The 17,282-nt window shown below is 43.8% G+C and overlaps 1 protein-coding gene across 3 annotated transcripts in view; it reads left to right on the top strand.

The window, feature by feature from the left end:
- Znf521 (zinc finger protein 521) overlaps positions 1 to 17,282 on the top strand; it is a 284,260-nt gene that overhangs the window by 114,145 nt on the left and 152,833 nt on the right. For all 3 annotated transcript variants that reach the window (XM_029471828.1, XM_021150478.2, XM_021150480.2), the window contains one exon: positions 11,030 to 14,382. In XM_029471828.1, the coding sequence (XP_029327688.1) occupies positions 11,030 to 14,382 (3,353 nt within the window). The remainder of the gene's footprint in view (positions 1 to 11,029; positions 14,383 to 17,282) is intronic.

Genomic DNA, 17,282 nt, shown 5'->3' with positions numbered 1-17,282 from the left:
TGGCCAGATTTCTCACTGTTCTCAGCCCTCCTGCACCGTGCCCATGGGCGGGCGGGGCGGTTCAGGGCGAGAGCTTTGCCTTGCCTTGCTCTGTGCAAGCTGCGGAGATTCTTTTCTTTCTTTCCTTTTATCCCTCGAGTGTGACTGAAAGGTAGGTACAGCCTGTGCCAGCCATCACTTAGGCTCCCAGGAAAGAGTGGAGCCCAGGTTCAGCAAAGTTGTGAAGATTCAGAAAGTGGCCTTTGGTCCAGGCATCCTGGAGTCAGCATGGCAGCCTTGAGTGTTAGAGCTGTGCTTCTGTGCATGTTCCTGTCTCTATCACCCTTATGAGACAGAAAGCATTGCCGTTCGCTTCCCTATGGAAATGACCATTTAGACTTGGCATGACTCACATGACTGGTAAGAGGGCTCTTGTCACACACCTTACCATCAGAGGAGAACCTCTTTTTTTCTCATAGTGTAACCATATTTAACCCCCTCATATTTCAGGCTGCTGTCATGTGCTGGGTGCCAGAGGGCCAGGTGTCACATGTTTTTGTGGGATAAGCACAGATGGGTCTTTATCCTTCTCCTTGACTGCAGTCAGATTTGTCACCAATTTAGTGCTGTGGCCACAATGGCTGTGGTAATAGTTCTTATATAGTTATTTGTTTTATGGTGTTTTAGATATAGGCAAATCAAATGCCATAATATGGAGGCATCACGGGAGTTCTGAGGTCTGACTATAATTATTATTAGAATTTTTAGCAAGACAGTTAATGTTAATTGTATATTTGTACATATATATTATGTACATAAATAATGTACATATAGATAACTATATATAAATTATATATAAGCATATCACTAAAAATAGCATTGTACTATTGTTACCTAAAGTAATGTTTCATTAAATATGTTTTTAGAGATAGGTACTTATATTAAGTGGCAAATTACTGTAATTAGCTCTTTTGTAATGACACATCTAAAATCTTTGAAAAGTTGCTTTTATATAAATTATGTGATTGATTTTGAACATTTAGTGAATGTTAGATAAACATAAGGTGTGTCTACACATGGGGTATTGTGAATTTTATCTGATAAACTTGTGTGTGCACACACACTCAGTCCTGTGATTTCAACTGGTGAACACACAATTTATCCCAGTCATCCTAAGGTCCAGGTCTGTTTCAAAGAAGAGACTGCTGAATCAAAAGTAGGATGACTGTGGAAAGTCCACCATCTTCATCTCTGCAGGACTTCTCTGCAGAGCTGCATTCATAGTTTATATAACTGGGTAGATGAAAATATTAATCTCTAACGTTATTTGATATTATATGATCAGGGCAGAGCTAGTTTGTATCCCAATTGAAGTCATTTCTAAGGAATAGTTCTGTCCTTTGCGGGACATTCATGCCATTTATATCCACAAATGTTTAGGCCCGTCTCCCTTGCACTGAAGGAACATTTGACATCCTATCTAGGCTGCCTGGGATCTAGTCTCACTTTGCAATTTCAGTTGTGTTGAGATGTTGTGGGAATTCTATCCTCCCAGGAAGCTTTGCAACATCCTTCTCTAGACCCTTTACCAACACTGAGTTTCAAGGTCACAATCTCAAGTTCCTCATACCATAGTAGCCTACAGTATCTGTAGAAAATTGAAGAAAACCAGGGTAGACACACAAGGTTCTTGGAGTTGACGTTACATGACTGCATGCAGAAATAAGTCTGTGCCATCACAAAATTCAAACTGATGGTTTGCCACAGATCCTAATCATTCCTATCACATATTCTGCACGGGGATGTCAGAAGCAAGAGCATGCAGGTCAGTGCGTTTCATTGTGGCAACCTGATCATTGTGGCAATATGTGCCCCCCATCTCTGTAACAGCTTTTTCTACATTAACAAACCCTATTTATCACTTTACTGCACAATGAATCCACAGGGGGTGCTAATTGTTCATTAATTAAATTTTAGCCTTTCAACACTTTTGTATTCTCCAGTGGCCTAGTCTGCAGTGAAGTACACAGAGTGGCCTTTTTCAACTGCCAAAAATTCAAGTTGGTTTTTACTGCTGCCATGGATACCGTACAGGTAAATTTCAGGGCAGCAGACACATTCCAGTACTCTTGTAAGTCTCTGTGACCCAAAGTTTCCAGCTTTAGACCAAAGCCTTTGGAGTTAAGACAAAACTCAGAAGAACATGACATAACAGTCAATGCTGGCCAGTTTGGAATAAAATTCGAATTGTTTTTGTTTGTTTTGACATCCTGTTGCTTTATGACAGGCTCTCAAGAGGTTGTAAACATGGTAGAATGAGGTGTAGACTTTCTAAGACCCATCATTTCCAAGGAAGCCATTTCAAACTTGGTTTTCTGTGAGACTCTTCCTTAGTTTCAGTTTTCCTTGAAGAGATTAAGTTAAAGATCACAAAGTTGGGAGGAAGGTAGCCCAGTTGGTAAGAGCTGGCTGTGCAAACCTGAGGACCAAAGACCCTCTGCAGCACCCATGCACAGATGTGTATGACAGCATGTGCTTAAAATTGGGTGCTGCTGACACAGGTGGATTCCTGGGACTACCTGGCCTGCTAAAGCTCATGTCCCAGAGGGAGACCGTGTCTCACAGACAAAAGCAAACAAACAACAACAAATAACATGGTGGGTGACCTCTGGTTTCCATGTACAGTCATGTGTGTACATGTGAATGCCATGTTTGTCCCTCACAAACAAATTCACTGATAATATTAGTGGCCCTGTGAACGTTACAGAACATTTCTCACGGGATGTAGCTGGTGCTTTCATGCTGCCTAGACCATGATTCATAAGTGTAGGAGATTTCAAAGCAAAACAGAATTTGTCTCAAGGATTTTCTAAAAACAAAAATCAGAATAGCTTGGCATGTGGCTGTCTGTTCCACAGTGGAGCTTTTGTTCTAATAACCAATTAATCACGACTTTCCAGAGTGCACAGTTTCGAAGCACTGAGCTAGTGTATATTGGTTTTTGAGAAATCTGTAAGTCACATTCAAAAGTTTAGTTTGATTTTTTTTTCATTTTCTTTTAAATATTTGTGTTATTTAGACATTTAAGCCACTTAAAATGATTGTCCTCCCAGCATGAGAAGAACGAGTCAGCTCTGCTGTCCCATCCCTTTCTGTGCTTGTCACTATCACTTAGGACTTAGGGTAACAACAGCTCCCCTAGTATATTAGTTTTGTTCATTTTTGTATCTTAGCTCAGATGTCATATTTGTTCCTTATAATACTAACAGTGAGGTAGACTAAAAATATTTCTGGTATTATATACAAGGAAAAATTTTTTTAAATGTAACTGGGAGGTTCAGGGTTAACTACAAAGCCTGAACACACACATGCACGGTGTTAATACATTTTAGTTAAATAAATGAATGAACTAACTAAACAACAAATATCTGCTTGAGAAATTATTTGTGCTAAGGGTCATGTGCAAACATGAGACTATGTAGTAACTAATAAATGTCTTGCATGTCACAGTAGAAGAAGAGAGGAGAGGCTCTCTACTCAGCTGGCAGAGACCTGGGATAGCAAGCAAGCAAGGCCTGAGACTGATTCTTAGAATCCGGACCTAGTGGCATGTATGTGTAGTCCCCAAACTAAGGGCTAAGAATAGACAGACCCTTGACTGCTGTCCTGCCGTCCAACTCAAATCGGCCAGTCCAGACCAGTGGGAGGCCCCATCTCAAAATGTCTGGGGAAGGCCACCCAAATTTGACCTCTGGTCTCTACATACAGAGGCATACATGTACAGGTGCACACATGATCACACACATACATAGTAGGGGAAAAAGAATAGAGAGAATATGCCGTGATGCCTGTCATTATCAATGCAAAGATAAACATGTTGAAATGCTTAAGGATTTCACTCACTCCCAGTCCTGTGAGCAGATGTGCTCCACAAGGCTGCCTGCCACCAAACAGCAAGAAGTTGGTGCTTAGCATTAGTGACATATAGTTTTAATGGAGCCAAGAGATCGGAAAAGCAAAGCCGTTCTCACCCCTCCTCCCCACCTCAAACCGGCATCCTTGGAAACGACTTTTCCTTCTGTCTGGCTTCAGCAACACCCGCCTTGGTTTCCGTGAGACGGTAACTTTTCTTGAACTGGTTTTGTGTCAGCTTTTTCCTCATTTGAGAGGTGGAGTCTGAGTGCGAACTGCTTAAGAATGCGCTGTTCACTGTTTAATTTGGCTGGGGAAGATGGAATTCATCAGGCACCGTCTGTTCTGATGAACTTTAAGCAACGGCAAGCAAAGCATTTGTGGTCCTCACCCCACACTCTATGCACATCGTCTTCCAAACACTGAAGATGTGAAAGTCCAGGATCACCCAAGAAGAGCAAAGAACACGTGGCATCTTATCTCCTGCACTGGGTTATCTGGAGTGCAAAGAGGTTGTTAGAGAGAAAATGAGTCACTTTTTAAAAATTAGCCTGTAATAAAACTAAAAAGAAAAAAATTACCCCAGAGTTCTTTTATCTAGACTTTGTCTCTAAGACTGGGTTAAAATGTGCACCACAGTTCCCTGCCTCTTCTGTAGTTATGGGGGACCACCCTTTCCCCCATAACCTGACTGTTAATGCATTTAAGTGGTCCTTCCAGAACCAAATATTCCAGGTCCTTCCATAACCAAATATTACAGAATTTTAAGGCATCTATGAATAATAAATATTTCTAAAGTTCACACTTCAGACTATTCATTGTCAGTCAGTTAAATACATTATATGGTATAAAAGTGAATTTAATGTGGAGCTGTTGATTTCAAAATGAGACAAAGCAAGCACACACACACACACAAATTTTATTAAAGCTGCAGTTTTCCACAGCCATGGACATTCCAATCGAGAATGAAAGGAAGCAGTTGTTCAAGAATGCAAAATAATTTATTTAACATGACCTCATCCTTTAGGAATTTAAATCATTGCTGTAAAAATGCATTGCGTGATTTGTTTAGGTGGCTTTAATAATGATGTAAAAGTTGTTACCATGATGGCACTGGAAGAAACACAAGCACCCTTGTCGCCTGTCTGCTAAGCACACATTTCAAATCAATGTTCTTTGTTAGTGTTGCGCAGGCATTTGTTTGCACCGGGTGTGTTTCCCTCAGGATTCCCTGCTTGTGTTAAGGTAGTTCTGGTAGCTAATGAATGGGGGTGGAGGGAAGGCCTGTGAACGCAATTCAATAAAGAAGTTAAAGCCCACTGTAGTAGACTGTGGGCAGGCATCAAGAATCAAATGAAGAACCACGACAAACCTGGAAATCCACTTTGGTCTTCTGTTTTAAACAATTGCTCAACACATGCAAAAATAATCTACTAAATTAACTTATTATGGTGTGAAATAATGCCGTGGCTGTATTGCTCATGTTTTAAAGGGAAGGAAGGTAATTTCAAAATTATATACTTAGCTTCAGAATTACATAGTAACGTACTTGTTCCAAGGTTACCTATCTTTAAAGACCCAAGATTATATCCTGTGTATGATAATTTAGTGCTTGGAATATAGCATGAATTTATGGTCCATTGACTTTTTAGCTGTTGCCAGCTATGCCTGTTTTGCTGTCTTGCTGCCTGTGTACACTACTGCGAGTGCTTCAGGCACTATAGATTTCCACTGGGCCACTCTTTAGAACTCATATTCCAGGGGTTCTATTAAAGAAAAGAAAATAGGAAAATGTGTTTATAGTAAATATGTGGACATTTGCAAGGGAAAAGGAGCAAATGCCACCCTTCTCAGTCTCCCTGTTTATGTGAGGAGCTTTTTTTCTAGTAGATTAGTTTTGCAAACAGTCACTAATCTTTGTAATACTCTGGAGGGTAAGTAGTGAGAATTATTATCTTCATATTGCAGGTGAAATACTTAGGTAGGGGCAGATTAAATGACCTGGCCAGGTCACTCTCCAAGTCAGTTATGGAGCTCAAAATAAAACTCCCGACTCCTGATTCTCCCTTCTTCTGACTCCTGGCACCTGGCACATAGACACGGGCCTATGAGTATCCTTCACTTCCAGACACTTCAGAAGGAACCAGTGGCCTACAGCCGGTCTGTGCTCAGGAACCCTGGCTGTGTGGCATTTGCACGTGTGTGATACTGAGCCTGTGGTGAGATGTTCTCAGGGTACTCTGGTGATTCTGAAGGAGCTCTTCTACTAGAGAGACAGGGAAGCTCTCACTAACCTGGCCTTGGAAAGAGCTAGATGTCACACAAGGTAGATGCTTGCTCTAACTGCTATGATTTCTTAAATGCCTGTAATTTCTTTATCGTTGGGTGGGGTGGGGTGGGATGTGTGGGTATGTGTGGGGGAGGCAGGGAGTGGGTATGTGTTATGAGCGTGCACGAATGTAGACGCCTGAGGTTGCCTTTGACTCTTCTTCAGTTGCTGACCACCTCTTTTTATGGAAAACACAACAAAACAACAAAAACACCAATCTTTCCCTGAATCTGACTACATGGATTTGGTTCATCTGGCTGTCCATCAAGCTTGGGAGTCCTTCTGTTCCAACCTCTGAGATTACATGTGCACATAAGCCTAGAACCATATCCAACATTGCCTCTATCTATCTATCTATCTATCTATCTATCTATCTATCTATCTATCATCTATCTATCACCCACATACATGCCTGCCTGAGGTGTGGTACTGGGGACTGAATTCAGATCCTCAGGCTTGGACAGTAGATGTTTTACTCACTGAGCCATCTCTCTAGCTCTCTAATTTTTTTTTTTTTGGACATTAAGAGTGATTCAGTCTGTCTTATAACTTTTGTTTCTTCTTAATAATTTCATATTGCCTATATTATTAGAGGTAACCCTGACCTTGGCCTCAGAAGCCAAGGGTCTTACACCAAGACCTGATTGGGCCACACTCACACTCTCCTGAGCACATCCTCACCCTTGCTTTTTTGGCACAGTATTTTTTCTTTTGGCTGTATTTATTTAGCTTGGACAGCTAACAGTGTCTGGTACCTTCAGTGCTTCTCTTCCACAAAGGCAGGCTATAAACTTAGACTATCTTGCTCCTTTGGATGACAGGGTGGCCCTGTCAAGCATTCCTGTGGCTCCATATGCAATAGCTGGAATAGAAGTCCCCTCCATGTTTGCTTGCTGCTTCCAGGGTGGTGTGCGAGGCCCACATCACAACCACACTTTGTGCTCCGGAGCCTGTTAGCTGAGGTGGAAGTTTGAGTTGACTTCACTGTTCTGTTGGTGTGGTAAGCACTTTTGCCCATAATATGACCGAGCAGGTGTTGTTCTGCTGCTAACTGAGTTTCCAGCTGTCCTCCTCCACACAGACCAGGCAGGATCGGGCATTCTGTCCTCTCAGGCGGGCTGGAGACTCATTGAGTCCGAGATGGAGGTCTTCCTTGCAGGATATGGCCATATCAATGCCAGAAGATGGTCGGGAAAGCCTGGCTGGCTAACAAAGACAGGCCTTCAGCGGCTGGGTGTAGCTCCACTTCTACATCCCCTTTGGCAGCTGCTCAGAGGCCACTGCAGTGTGGCCAGCCAGCAAAATTAGGAAATAAGGACCTCTTTTATTTACTCAGGCTGCTGAATCATGGGCATTCCTGTCTGCTTGGAGAGAAGTCAGGCGGCTCTACTTTCCACGGAAAGTCTCGGGAGTGCTGGAGACTTTCATCTCCAAGTGTTCACACACTTGTTTTAATGTGCTTTATGGAAATGGTGAAACTTAGCAAGTGCAGTCACTGTAGAAAAACATCTGCACTAACTAGGCCCACGCTTTTCCATCTTTAAATAGCCGTTTAGGCCACAGAGTGGGCTCCCAGCAAACTTTCCCCCCAATTGTAAGATCTTGCCTTGGCAGTCCGTGAGTTAAGGAGTTAAGTGACTGTTTCCAGGATCTAAAATGGACATGCAGAAGGACCTCATATTGTAATGCACCACACGAGTTGCCAGAATACAGACAGACAGTAAGCGACAAAGGGAGAAAGTTCCAGTTGATTCTGAACCTGGAGTTGAAAGAATCCAACATGGCTTTCCCATGAACTAGAAAATGCAATTGCACTTCTTTAGATTTTTACTGACAATTGAAGCACTCCTTTGCAGTGCTTAGATTAACAAGGATAGGCAGTTCTGGAAGAATCGGTAGACCTCAGAGGTGGATTGGCAGACTGTCCACCAGGGGAGGCTTGAGTGAACAGGACACCATTAACACATGGACCAAGCCCTGGGCAGTTTCGTTTCTAGTTTCTTCCTGTGCCTGCACATTTATGGCACTGGCCAGTGAACCTCTTACCATCTTGATTCCAAAGCAGAAATCAACCTTTTGAAGAAAAGGCCTTCATTTTCATTCATTCATTCATTCATTCATTTACCCATTTATTCATTCATTTATTCATATTCTCTCTGTCCCTCCCTCCCTGCCTCCCTACTGAATAGCACTCTTGGATGTAGGTGTTCCCCTACTCAGTCCACTGTCCCCCTGTCCTGAGATGTGTGAGTTTTGTAGGTGATTCTTATGTTCTTAGGCTACAGGGATAAGGCTGGGGTGGAACAGTGGAAAAGCTTTCCAGTAGTACTCTGAATCCCAGAAAACAAAACAAAACAAAACAAAACAACCCTCGATCCTAAGTTTATCTCCCTCAAAATCTCAATGAAATCTCAAGCTTGAGAGAACACGTACATAGGAGATGAAGCACAGTATGGACCCAGACAAGAACCTGATTTAAACATGGTGTAATGATTAGACCTTCCTTTTTCTTTTATAATAATGGCTCATTGCTTCATAATTCCTTATACAAACCTGGTGGCAGGAGTTGTACACTTTATTTTTTACATTGTTCCACAGTTATTCATACACCTACAATGATGATGCATCACACCCAGACACAGTGTAGGATTTAATGATAAATAGTCTTGCTAGGATCTCGGGCTCACGGTTCATCTCTTACCTATCTGGAAGCATGGTGGATGCTCGCTCATTCAGTGTTTTCTCTGAATGTGCAAATGAGAAGATGTGCTTGAAGATATTTTAAAATAAAACCGCAAGATTCAGAAGTAAAAGGCAAGTGTGAAATATGGCAGGATTTGCAACCTCAAACGCTGAGTACATTTATTAATGATTGGAATTGGAAGGATCTATAGGAATCTTAGGTTATTTCAGATACCAAGTGTACATATCTTTTAAAGGGAAAACTCGATCATTGTTGCGTTGTTTTTGCTGTTGTTATCTTGACTGTTTTGTTTGCTTGTTTTTGGTTAGGTTTTGCTTTAGTATACTGTGTCACGGGTTGAGCTTATCTGCATATGTGTTTCATGTGTCCGTATGACTCTTACCTGCTAACATTCAAGCCTGCTTGAGGCTGCACACATGAGGGACTGTGGAGTCCTGTAAGCAAGGAGACAGAATCAGGAGGTTTTCAGCTTGCTTTGTTGGGGTGGGCAGGGATCCAGGAATGGTGTTTGGTTGTTTTCTCAGGGTGAGAGGGCTGCCATCTGGCCTCGATAGTGAGATGGCCTTGTCATCGGTTTCTCCATGCAGGAAAGGAACGATCCTCATCTGTTTCCTGTGGATAAGGAAGAGGCTGACAATCTAGTAAAATCTTGTTACCTTAAAGAAAGCAGACATGGAATTCGTTTCATAAAGCCAGCCTGTTTCTGCTTTGTGTCCACCATGGTGCATATGTGTGAGCCTTAGTCCTGAACGAAGCTCTGAACTTTCTGGATTCTTTTCTCATCCAAAACTTTTAGAATATTTCACTCAAACCTGTACTTGTAACCAAATGCTATCATCTGCTCTCCCAGCTAACCTGCATTGTCTTTAATTATCTCTATCTTTGAAAACTATTATCTTTTGGATTTTGAACAATTTTGAAACTTCTGGCTCTGAGAGAGAAATCATAAAACGTAAAAGAGATTTTACAACATGTTTTGAGACAGTCCTACTTTTTTATTTGGGTATTAGGGAAGCAACAGGAGAAAGAGGGGGCGTACACTATGTAAGGAAAACAAACCCCCACTGAATGTAAACGTAAGGCAGCGTTCCTTCACGCATCACATGCTAAGCCCTATCTGGCTGGCAGCCTGTTTGTCTGCTCTTTGTTGTACATAAATCTCTCTGCATTTACCATAATCATTTATCACTTTTCCTGTTTCCAGTTTTTCACAAGTCGCTTTGTCTCTGCTCACCTCAAAGCTCGGGCCCTGTTTAGCTAAGGAAGTCCGGGCCACTGATGCTTTTCACAGAAGGAAGAGATGGTGGGCCACCTCTTGAACTTTTCCAACCGAGTGCAAGATTACGATCTGGTTCTCCTGAAACTCACAATTTTTTTTCTTGATCCTGGATGATCCTAGCTGTATGTAATATCTCGCAGTGCCTTCTAACATTTAATAATCCATTTTTTGGCCTATGGTTTCTGAATCTTTCAGTTATTGAGGAAAACCTGGTTGTCTTTCATTACACAAGACATAATTATTATTGTGTTTTCTGTCTCCTTTTATGTGCTTATTTTTTAATATTTTTTTGCTGAAAGCAATAAGGTCTGTATCAATAAGAACCCCAAAGAAGACTTTTGGTCTGCAGAATTGCCTTTTTATAGAAAAACAAGCAAAATGCAGAGGGAGGTTTTTATTAAATATTAGACATCTGGGTTGACTGCATTAATTTTAAATCACTCCTGTAATATTTCCTCTTTTCATTTGCTCCTTCACATGCTCACAGAATATGCAAATCATTGTAGAATGAATACAAAAGAAACATTAAATATATTAAAATCTGTATTTTAATAAAATTGTCAATGTGTAATATATGCCTCACTTCTAAGGAAAAATGATAAAATGTAATAACAGGGTAATTTAGACATAGAACTCTTTAATATCTTTTTGTATTTTACAAACCAGCAAAAAGCAAATGAAGAGTAAAAGCTTGGGGCTCAGATCTGTGATGCTCACTCCTTCCCCTCTCCCCAGAGGCTCAAGATGGCTCAAGTGTGCGTCCATGGTGACGCGGTCTGAGTTCTCAGCATGTGTAATGATATGTTCCTATTGCTCCTCATTGCAGATGGCGTTGACGTTGAGGACGACCCCAGCTGCTCTTGGCCAGCCTCCTCACCTTCCAGTAAGGACCAGACTTCCCCCAGCCATGGAGAAGGCTGTGATTTTGGAGAGGAAGAAGGTGGCCCTGGACTGCCTTACCCGTGCCAGTTCTGTGATAAGTCCTTTAGCCGCCTCAGCTACCTAAAGCACCATGAACAGAGCCACAGTGACAAGCTGCCCTTCAAGTGCACCTACTGCAGTCGGCTGTTCAAACACAAGCGGAGCCGTGACCGCCACATAAAGCTCCACACTGGGGACAAGAAGTATCACTGTAGCGAGTGCGACGCAGCCTTCTCCCGGAGCGATCATCTCAAGATCCACTTAAAGACTCACACCTCCAACAAGCCATATAAATGTGCCGTCTGCCGCAGAGGGTTCCTGTCCTCTAGCTCCTTGCACGGACATATGCAGGTTCATGAGCGGAACAAGGACGGCTCCCAGTCTGGCTCCAGGATGGAGGACTGGAAGATGAAGGACACTCAGAAGTGCAGCCAGTGTGAGGAAGGCTTCGACTTCCCGGAAGACCTCCAGAAGCACATTGCAGAATGCCACCCCGAGTGCTCCCCTAATGAGGACCGAGCAGCCCTCCAGTGCATGTACTGCCACGAGCTGTTTGTGGAGGAGACCTCCCTCATGAACCACATAGAGCAGGTGCACGGGGGTGAGAAGAAGAACTCTTGCAGCATCTGCTCAGAGAGCTTCCTCACGGTCGAGGAGCTGTACAGCCACATGGACAGTCACCAGCAGCCAGAGTCCTGCAATCACAGCAACAGCCCTTCCCTGGTCACTGTGGGTTACACCTCAGTGTCCAGCACGACTCCAGACTCCAACCTCTCAGTGGACAGCTCAACCATGGTAGAGGCTGCACCGCCGATTCCAAAGAGCCGCGGGAGGAAGCGAGCTGCTCAGCAGACCTCCGATATGACTGGCCCCTCTAGTAAGCAGGCGAAAGTCACCTACAGCTGTATTTACTGCAACAAGCAGTTATTTTCGAGTCTCGCGGTTCTGCAGATTCACTTGAAAACTATGCATTTAGATAAGCCTGAGCAGGCTCATATCTGTCAGTATTGCTTGGAGGTCTTGCCCTCACTCTATAACCTAAATGAACATCTTAAACAAGTGCACGAAGCTCAGGACCCCGGCCTGATTGTTTCGGCCATGCCTGCCATTGTTTACCAGTGCAACTTCTGTTCTGAAGTTGTCAATGACCTCAACACCCTTCAGGAGCACATCCGATGTTCTCACGGGTTTGCCAATCCCGCGGCCAAGGACAGCAATGCGTTCTTTTGTCCCCATTGTTACATGGGGTTTCTCACTGACTCTTCACTTGAAGAGCATATAAGACAGGTCCATTGTGACCTCAGTGGCTCCCGGTTTGGGTCTCCTGTGCTTGGGACTCCAAAAGAACCGGTAGTTGAAGTCTACTCCTGTTCCTATTGTACAAATTCGCCAATATTCAACAGTGTTCTTAAACTGAATAAGCATATTAAAGAGAATCATAAAAACATTCCCTTGGCCCTGAATTATATTCACAATGGGAAGAAATCCCGGGCCTTAAGCCCTTTGTCCCCTGTGGCTATAGAACAGACATCTCTTAAGATGATGCAGACTGTGGGAGGCGGCCCTGCCCGTGCCTCTGGAGAGTATATCTGTAATCAGTGTGGTGCTAAGTACACGTCCCTAGACAGCTTTCAGACTCACCTCAAAACCCACTTGGACACCGTGCTGCCAAAACTGACCTGCCCTCAGTGTAACAAAGAATTCCCCAACCAAGAGTCCTTGCTAAAGCACGTGACCATCCACTTTATGATCACCTCAACCTACTACATCTGTGAGAGCTGTGACAAGCAGTTCACCTCCGTGGATGACCTCCAGAAGCACCTGCTGGACATGCACACCTTCGTCTTCTTCCGCTGCACACTCTGCCAGGAAGTGTTTGACTCCAAGGTCTCTATCCAGCTGCACTTGGCCGTGAAGCACAGTAACGAGAAGAAGGTGTACCGCTGCACGTCCTGCAACTGGGACTTCCGCAATGAGACCGACCTGCAGCTGCACGTGAAGCACAACCACTTGGAGAACCAAGGCAAGGTGCACAAGTGCATCTTCTGCGGCGAGTCGTTTGGCACTGAGGTGGAGCTGCAGTGCCACATCACCACCCACAGCAAGAAGTACAACTGCAGGTTCTGCAGCAAGGCCTTCCATGCCGTCATCCTGCTGGAGAAGCACCTGCGGGAGAAACACTGTGTGTTTGAAACCAAGACCCCCAACTGTGGCACCAACGGGGCCTCGGAGCAAGTGCAGAAGGAGGAGGCTGAGCTGCAGACCTTGCTCACCAACAGCCAGGAGTCCCATAACAGCCACGATGGGAGTGAGGAGGACGTGGACAGCTCTGAACCCATGTATGGCTGCGACATCTGTGGGGCGGCCTACACCATGGAGACGTTGCTGCAGAACCACCAGCTCCGGGACCACAACATCAGGCCCGGAGAAAGTGCCATTGTGAAGAAGAAGGCGGAGCTCATTAAAGGGAATTACAAGTGTAACGTTTGCTCGAGAACCTTCTTCTCTGAAAATGGGCTCCGTGAACACATGCAGACCCACTTAGGCCCCGTCAAACACTACATGTGCCCTATCTGTGGAGAGCGCTTCCCTTCCCTGTTAACTCTCACGGAACACAAAGTCACACACAGCAAGAGCCTGGATACTGGAAACTGTCGTATTTGTAAGATGCCCCTGCAGAGCGAAGAGGAGTTTTTGGAGCACTGCCAGATGCACCCTGACCTGAGGAATTCCCTGACTGGGTTTCGTTGTGTGGTGTGTATGCAGACTGTGACCTCCACCTTAGAACTCAAAATCCACGGGACCTTCCACATGCAGAAGACGGGGAATGGGTCCTCCGTGCAGACCACCGGGCGTGGCCAGCATGTTCAGAAACTGTATAAGTGTGCATCTTGCCTCAAAGAGTTCCGTTCCAAGCAAGATCTGGTGAAACTTGACATTAACGGCCTGCCATATGGTCTGTGTGCCGGCTGTGTGAATCTCAGTAAGAGCAGTAGCCCAGGCCTCAGTCTCCCTCCTGGTGCCAGCAGACCAGGCTTGGGCCAGAATGAGAGTCTGAGCGCCATGGAAGGAAAAGGCAAGGCAGGGGGACTGAAGACGCGCTGTTCAAGCTGCAATGTCAAGTTTGAGTCTGAAAGCGAACTGCAAAACCACATCCAGACGGTGCACCGGGAGCTCGTGCCAGACGCCAACAGCACACAGTTGAAAACGCCCCAAGTGTCACCCATGCCCAGAATCAGTCCCTCCCAGTCCGATGAGGTAACTCGCCTTTCTCAAGCTTGCTATTTCCCCCCTTTAAACACGATCCCCACTTTATAGTCAAGCTTGCCACAGCCTTATCTACTTTTGTCACATGCGCCAAGAGATGTGTAGTTTGAAATGCAATGTTTTTCTCCCTATAGCCATTAACTAGCAATTACTTGGTTCCTGATAAGTAGCATTTTGGCTTGAATGGTGCAAAATAGGACTAATTCCAGTCTCCCTAGGACACTGTCTTCTCTATGACTGAAGAGACTGGCTCTCACGCCTAGCCTACTGAGATCTGGAACCTCACCGTAGTTTCACACACATTGAAATCCCCAGCTATGACTTGTGCGTATGGCAAAGAGATAATGACACATGAGTACAGTAGTGTGAGCCAACGTGTTGGCTTGGACTCTCTCTCTCTCTCTCTCTCTCTCTATATATATATATATATATATATATATATATATACATACATACACACATATATCTATAGATAGATAGATAGATAGATAGATAGATAGATAGATAGATAGATAGAGGTAACAAATTAGGTAGGGTGTCTTTAATACATGTTAACAACATTCACTGTTTTTCTTTGTCTTCTGGGTAGTGAGGAAAAATCCTTTGCACAACAGGAGTTTTTCAATGCGCCCCATATTTATCTGCTTAAAGACACCATCTCAGAGCCTTTACTTTCTGGGTTCCAAAACGAATGTTTATTCCCCCCTCAGTTCCAGAGTCCTGCATCTCCATGTTTCCTTTGGCACAATATGTAGGAGAAGTACATTCATTAACAATGTAATTGTAGTTTTATCAACTGTCATTCCTCCTTCACAGAGGAGGGCTCTGTGGAATATTATTCCTGTTGGCTTTATCACCTCTACTTCCCTACCTGCTCCTATCTGGGGATCCATCCAAATGAAAACCCCAGGGAGAACCTTGTCCCTTGCAGGTGTGGTTCCTGTAAGTTTCTTATCTTGTCTTTGCACTCAAACTCTCAGAGGGCTCCCGGCATCTCCCCACAGATAGCCATCAGGCAGCCAGGAGGGGAGAAGGGAGCAGGCAGCACAGAGCCCATCCTCACCCAAGGTGGCATCTGTGTAACAGGCAGACTCCCAAGCTTTGAAGCTGTTCTTCTGTCTTCCCTGCCCGAGTAAATCTGCACTATCCTTCCATTTAAATAAATGAAGTGCTTTTAGACTGGTGGAGACAGCTGGAAGAACACAGTTTGGATAGTGGTTCCTGGCTCAGGTGTCATGTCCTATCCAGCAGTCCCTGAAACAAGCCATACGTAGAAACCTATGAAATTTGTTTTTCTCTCAAAACTTCATTTTAGAAATGTTTAAGCTTGTATTAACATTAAAGAGACAGCATGGTAAATATGTGTGTTTGTGTGCTTGTAAGAACATTAAAGAGATGGCAAGGCGAATGTGTTTGTGTGCTTGTGCAGTTTACCAGACCAGGGCAATCTTGTCCCCTCTCTCCTTCCTGTCACCTCTCTTCTTCCCTTTCTGTCTTCTTCCCTCCACTGGTTTAAAAATCAGCCTGAAAGTACATTGGAGATATATTTTGATATCTCCTTAAACAATGATATTTCTTAAACTGCAATGTCAAGTTTGAGTCTGCATTTCTTAATCCATTCTTCTTAACATGGGTGCTTTGAAAATCTCCTGTTGTGCAAAGGATTTTCCCCACTACCCAGAAGACAGCGTGCAATTGTAGGATATGACTAATGATACCATTAGCCAAAGTATCATTGGCTTAAGGCAATAGAAATAGCTACATTAGCAGGACTCAGACTCAGAATATATTTGTAAATACCTTAGCCATATAACTATGCTCTTCTTTAACTAGATCATAACTAAAATATCTCAGCCATTACACTCTGCCCTGTGGCTGGTTACCTGTGCTCAGGTACCATGTGGCTGTCTCCTCACATTGTCCCAGGTGGATCTCTCAGTGTTTCCTCAAATCTCCCTCATTCTATACTTTTTATTTTTCTTCTAAGACCTGTTTCTGGTTTTCTTTCTACTTTTTTATTAGTATCTTTAAATGTGTTAGCCATGAGCTTCGGTTCATACCCTGAACAACTCATAATGTATTTTAACCCAATCAGTGTCTTCTAGTTCAGTCCTGGCCCACTTTTTTCACATTTCCTTTTCATCTCCCTTAGTTCATCTACCTACTGGTTTACAAACTTGTCCTCAGTCTGTCTTTCCAATGTTCTCCTTTTTATACTCTCACTGTTTCCCAGAATCCTCTTTCTTCCTGCCTCTGTCCCACCCATTTTTTGCCTTAGCTCATTGGCCATCAGCTTTTTTATTGGCAGGTGTTGCTTGTAAGAGATTTTCTTTGCAATCTAGAATCTCTATTACAAGATGGTCCAAATTCAAATTTCTAGATTGTTCCTAAGCTGTTTTATGATTTTAAATGTTACAAAATCAGGAGCTGAGGTGCTTTGATGATGAGCGTGCAGAACAAGCATAAGAACCAGTTAAGATCCTCAGATACCCTGGAAGCCAGGTGCACTAGCTGGGAGATGATGGAGCTAGAAAGGACCTGAGTTGACTCACCAGCGAGCCTAGCCAGAACAGTCAGCTCCACTGAGAGACCCTGTCTCAAAGTATAGGGTGGTAAAAGATGGAGGGAGATCCTTGATGTTGACCTCTGATCTCCACACTAATATGCACAGGCTCTTGCACCCACACATATGTGTACACCCCACACACAAATTAAAGATTTTTTTAAAAATATTTTTATTAGGTATTTTCCTCGTTTACATTTACAATGCTATCCCAAAAGTCCCCCATATCCTCCCCCCCACTCCCCTACCCACCCACTCCCACTTTTTGGCCCTGGTGTTCCCCTGTACTGGGGCATATAAAGTTTGCAAGTCCAATGGGCCTCTCTTT

Source organism: Mus caroli, chromosome 18 (assembly GCF_900094665.2).
Source record: "Mus caroli chromosome 18, CAROLI_EIJ_v1.1, whole genome shotgun sequence".
NCBI classification, from domain to species: domain Eukaryota; kingdom Metazoa; phylum Chordata; class Mammalia; order Rodentia; family Muridae; genus Mus; species Mus caroli.
Note: the sequence above shows the minus strand (reverse complement) of the source record. Positions and strands in the feature narration are given on the sequence as shown.